The sequence below is a fragment of the Saccopteryx bilineata genome, chromosome 3 (genome assembly GCF_036850765.1).
Source record: "Saccopteryx bilineata isolate mSacBil1 chromosome 3, mSacBil1_pri_phased_curated, whole genome shotgun sequence".
Classification (NCBI taxonomy): Eukaryota; Metazoa; Chordata; class Mammalia; order Chiroptera; family Emballonuridae; genus Saccopteryx; species Saccopteryx bilineata.
Window position 1 is genome coordinate 301,883,036 of NC_089492.1, and position 5,638 is coordinate 301,888,673.

Consider the following 5,638-nt stretch of genomic DNA (forward strand, 5'->3'; position numbering starts at 1 on the left):
AAGACAGTGACGTGCGCACTTAAACCAGGGGACTGTGATGTGTGTGATGTCCTCACAGTGGACCCTGAGACCCTGCTCTGCTTCCGCCCAGGGGTCCTGCCCACACCCTCCATTAGGGCTGAGCCAGGGTCTGTGATCCCTCAGGGACAGCCTGTGACCATCGTGTGATGAGGCCTCACTCAGGCTGATGTGTTCCGTCTGGAGGACATGGATAGAATACTTACTCAGGAGGATGAGAAAATTGAGTATCCACATGTATCACAGTGGCCAGAAGCCAGATTACTCATCCCCTCCGTGACTGAGGACACTGCTGGGCCTTATCGCTGCCTCTATCATTTACGTGGAACACACACCTGGTCTCTGCACAGTGAGCCCCTGGAGCTGAAGGTGACAGGTGAGGATGTGTCAACTCTGCCCTCAGGTTTGCCACAGGTCCCTGCACCCTGTCCCAGCTCTGTCTCTGTCCTCAGGTTTTCTCATGCTGACTCCCAGCCCTATGACTCCTTGCCCTCTGCACAGGTGATCCTCGGCCTTCCCACCTGGCTCAGGGCTCCAGAGTCCTGGTCGTCTCAGGACCCCAGGGTGACATGGATACTAGCCCAGCCTTAGAGTGGACGCAGAGCTGTCCTGGTGGGCTGGATGGGGGTTGGGCTTTCAGAGACCAGGTGGGAACAGACCCCAGTCAAGGTGACGTGTGCTTTCACTCATGATGGTGTTAAATATTCTTCTCCATGCGCCAGACTCTTTGGGCCACAGGCAACATGTCCCCTGTGTGTGTTTAATCCTTTTTGGCCAAGTCATGTGGTCCTGGAGTCCCTGCCCAGAGCCGGACCGCACTTTTAAAGTTTTGGGTGGTGAAGCTGTCTTTCCCCTGTGTGTGTTCAACCTCTGAGATTTCTGAATTCAGGGTCCATTGGGGATGAGGATACTCGAACCCCTTTCCATGTCCTCTGGAGCCTCTGAGGAGCTGCTCCTTGCTGCTCTGTGAGGTCAGTGGGGGCATGGTGTTGGGAGGGGAGAATATGCAACACCTCCCACCGCTGCCAGAAGAAGGGAGCAGGGCTCTCCTTGTCTTCTGCCCCTCCCACTTCTCGTCTTAGGAATGCCATCTGGGGCTGAGTGATGGCCCGTTGTGACCTGTGGGTGGACACTCAAGGTGGAAAGGGCCCAGGATGAGTGGGACCCACCCCAGGCAACACCCAAAGGGTATCAGTCCTCCTCCTGCCCTGTTCACTGGAGCCCACGGAGTCACCAGGTCCACCCTCACCACACACATAAAGCCTGTCTCCTCAGCTGGTGAGTAGAGACCTCAGCGTGGAGAGGTTTGGGGACCTTTGTGCTGAGGACTGAGCTCCCAGGTTCAGCCCTCTGTCTTGGGCTGGATCAGAGACTGAAGACCACAGCAGGGGTTGCCACTCACAGAACATCCCTAATATTCATGACTGTGACATCACTGGCCTGACTCACTAACTGAGTGCCAAGCTCTGTGAAAGAAAGCATTTGATGCTGCATCAGCGAGTGAGGGGTGCTCCTCTCATGTCTAAGAGACCAGCTTTTGTAATCTGTGGAAACAGAGCTAAAGTTTCTTCCCTAAGTACAGAAGGTTATTGAAGAAGCAGAACTAGCCCAGGGTGACCAGAACCCACCCTTCAGGGTTTGTCCACCGCTCTGCACCGCCCCCTTGTGGGCAGGGCCCTACCTTACATGATAGAGGGACAACAGGACAGAGGGACAGAGAGGGATAGCTCAGCTTCAGATCTCCGACACTAGGGGAGAAGGGACCTCATGTTGTTCATACCTGGACAGCGACTGAGCCCCCTAGAAGAGGAGAGAGCCCTCTGCAAGGGTCCTGAACACCGCGCTGTTGAGGGGACACAGGAGAGAGGTCACCTCACAAGGGCATGGGCTTAAATCCGTTCCTGTGGCACAGGAACAGCAGACAAGCTCTTATAACCATTGAGCAAATATTCCCATTGCTTTGTCTGCAGCAGCGCCCACCTGCGTGGGCTTGATGCACATGGGGAAGGATTAGAAATGGTCCCTGTCCTCCCAACTCTAATGGGGAGAATTGGAATGAACAAAAAATGTATATATGTTTATACGTGCAAATATAAATATGTAATTTACATTGTAAAGTTTAAGGCCTATAGTTTATGTTATTGTATATGTTTATTCTGCACATTCAATACAATTAATATAGTAAATACATTACTATATCACTACAAATAAATATAGAATATATTATATATTATCATAACATTATTATATCATGTATTACTAAAATTGATACATGCAAATGTAAACAAAATTTTGCACAATATATGAAATAAAATGTATAATTGATATACACAGTATATATACATAGTATGCATAGCTTATATAGTATGTTCTTTTAAATTTCTATTTTAAACATTTACATTATTTAAAGTATACATATATGTTATTACATATTTTAAATATAAAGCTACGTTTACTAAAATTACATTATAATCATATATTTTATTGTAAATGTATAAATATGTTATTCATATCACATGTTATTAATATTGCATATATATAATTTTAAGTTATGGCAAATGTCCTAGAGGGGAGCACAGACAGCTGTGTGTAGAAACGTGGGGGGGGGGTCCTGGATCATGGATCAGCAACAGGTGCGGAGGGGAGGCACACTGGGCGGTGAGGTTTCCTGCTTTCTTAAGGAATAATGAGGATTCAGACTCTGAGAAGGGCAGGGGCGCTGTTACAGAAGAAGGAACACAGGGATCACTGTCCTGAACGGGGAGGAACCTCTGGGCCTCAGCATGACCGCCTGTGAAATGGGCAGTAACGCGCATGCGCAGTAAAGGTAAATGGTAAAGACCATGATGGACGCACAGCGCATGCGTCAAGGTCAGACTGTGGCTGGTGCTCCATCAACTTGCCCGCTGACAACAGGTTTGCAGGCAACATGAGGACATGGGGGCTTGGCGTCCTCACTCCAGCAGGGCCATTCCAACCCCTCGGGGGCTGTGTGAGAAACCAGCAATGAGGGATAAGATGCCTGCGCTTGGGTGGGGACCCAAAAGGAGTCCAGGACTCCCTGTTCCCCAGTGTCCGTCTCCAGAAGGGGCATGGTTGTGGGGAGGCTGGTGCTGCCCTGCATGAGCTCTTCTTGAAGGAAGGAAACGGGTGCCTCTGTGCCACCCAGTGAGCAGGTCATTGACCACCTGACCGCTGAGCCCTTGCAGGGTGGGCAGTGCAGCTGAGGATCTAACTTTTAAATTTATTTAGCTTCAATATCAATGGATACAGTAACACGTAGTTACCAATTTGGTCAGCACAGATGTAGGTTACTTCCATCCAGGGAGAAAGGTCTAGGGGAGCAGGTGAGGGCCCCAGGGTGAGGGAGACTCCTGTGCGGGGACCCGGAGAGTCAGCCTCCTCTGTCCAGCTCTGACCTTTGACGCATGTCCTCCTGATTTCTAATCCTAGGAAACACATGGACGCAGTCACAGGGCAGTAACAATGGTGATGAATGATGGGAACAGAGGACCTAACCTGGGGCGTGCCTCTTGGGGAAGGGAAGAAGTGAGGGCTTCAGTGTTGGTCATTCAACGTCTCGTAGACAGAGGATGTCAGCACTCAGGACCCTGGTGCTGTGAAATGGGGATAGTGGTTCCCGTGCTGCAGGAAGACTAGTCACATGAGAGCTTTCATATCAGTATGAACATGACAACACCCAGAGTATGCATAGTATGCAGTAGGTGCTCCACAAATGCACGCTGCCAATGCTGTGGTTCCCTGCTCCCTGCTCCCCAGGCCTGCCGACAGTGTACGTCTATGTTATTGTTGGGGACTCAGTGGCCTGCGTCCTTTGTCTCCTCCTCCTGGTCCTCCTCTTAGTCCCTCATCAGCATCAGAAAAAACACGGTAGGTCTCAGGGACAGGGTGGGGTAACAGGGAAGGCTGTTCTGGGGTGCTGGGAGGATGCCTTTCATCCTAATTCAAACCCTGACTATCTTCAGGGACCTCCCACAGCAGGGGTGAGAAGCAGAGGCCCCAGGAGAGGTGAGGCCACCCCCAGGAGTGACACGTAGACACCCTCCCAATTCTCTGCCTCCAGGTGTCCTACCCCAGCCCGACCCCCAATCTCACTTGTGCTTTGTCCTCAGGCTCAGCCCAGCTGTTGACATCACAGAGAGCACACCTGGTGAGGGGCTAAGGGGAGGGAACAGCACGGGAGAGGGGAAATGGGCATTCAGTACCATTCAGGAAGCAATGGGGTGGGGGATGTTTGGGAACATTACAGGATGTTGTAGATGGGGTGAGACATAATCTGAACCTGTGAGTAACAGGCAGATTTGCCTTCCAAGGTCCACCCCAAGGAACTGACCACTGTTCTCTCCCCCTCCCCCACCAATGTGGCCGCAGGTGATGAACTTCCTGAGAAAAACATGGAGACACACAGCCCAGTAAGTCCTTGTATTAGTCACCAACTTCTGTGTAACAAACTACCCTAGATTTAACAGCTCCACAATATTATCTGTTTCTTGGGTCAAGAATTTGGAAGCAGATTAGCTGGTGGTTGTGGCTCACAGCATCTCCTGAGGTTGCCATCATGATGACTGAGGCTGCATTCATCAGAAGGCTGGGCTGGGGCTGCAAGACCCCCTTGCAGGATGGTGCCCCAGAGGGCAGTGTGCAGGGGCCTCAGGCCCTCCTCATGTGGGCTTCTCCATGGCTGCTGCCTCCCTCAGAGGGCAGGGTCCCAGAGAGGGAAGGGCGGAAGCCACAATGTCTTTTGTGTCCTCTCCATGGATGTGACATGCCCTCACATTCCATGTTCTACTGGTCACAGAGACCAACTCTGATTCTATGTCGGAGGGGACTACACAATGGAGACAGGGGAGGTGGGATCACAGGGGCCACATAGAATCTGGCTGTCACTGTCTTTCCTCCCCACAGACCCTCCCCTCACTGTCCACCACTCTAACTTACCCTGTGTCTCTCCCTCAGGGCCCTGCTGCAGGAGACACCCAGAAGGTGACCTATGCCCAGCTGGACAAGCGGACCCTCACACTGAGCACAGCCCGAGCCGTGTCCCCACAGTCCCCGGATCCCACAGCTGATTCCAGCATGTACGCAGCCCTCGCCAGACGCTGACTTCAGGACCACCTGGCCTCTGCACCTACAGACACAGGAAGTCAGAAGTCAGTCTATTTGGAGAACTTCCCTATAGAATCACCCCTGTCCTGAAAGACATCTAATCAATTCTCCTGGAAGTGAGAGCTGGAGTCTGGGGACCCTACTCAACATATAGTAGGATCATTAACCAGGTGGGCCCTCCTGCAGTCCACCAGCTCCTTGGAGACTGCTGTAACACTTGTTTCCGAAATCCACTTGTAGGCACCTGGCTGTTTCCATGGACCCAGCTATAGTGGCCCAGCGGTTTCCAGAGACCCAGCTACAGTTGGTGGCTGTTTCCAGAGACCCAGCTATAGGTGTCCAGCAGTTTCTTGATACTGAGCTGCACTTGCTGGGTTGTTGCCGGAGACCCAGCTACAGATGCACAGTCACCCTGCTGATTCCATACATATCCTGTCAATCCCAACTTCCCCAGGGACTGTTTGAAATGTCTTCTTAGCTAATTCTGAGGCTT

General features: G+C 51.5%; 1 protein-coding gene across 1 annotated transcript; it reads left to right on the forward strand.

Moving 5' to 3' along the window:
• Nucleotides 1-3,566: 3,566 nt before the first annotated feature.
• LOC136331982 (leukocyte-associated immunoglobulin-like receptor 1) lies at nucleotides 3,567-5,416 on the forward strand. Its single transcript, XM_066271184.1, has 5 exons — nucleotides 3,567-3,909; nucleotides 4,005-4,047; nucleotides 4,152-4,189; nucleotides 4,399-4,451; nucleotides 4,996-5,416. The coding sequence occupies exons 1-5, from the start codon at nucleotides 3,768-3,770 to the stop codon at nucleotides 5,140-5,142; spliced, it is 423 nt and encodes a 140-aa protein (XP_066127281.1). The 5' UTR covers nucleotides 3,567-3,767; the 3' UTR covers nucleotides 5,143-5,416.
• Nucleotides 5,417-5,638: the final 222 nt, after the last annotated feature.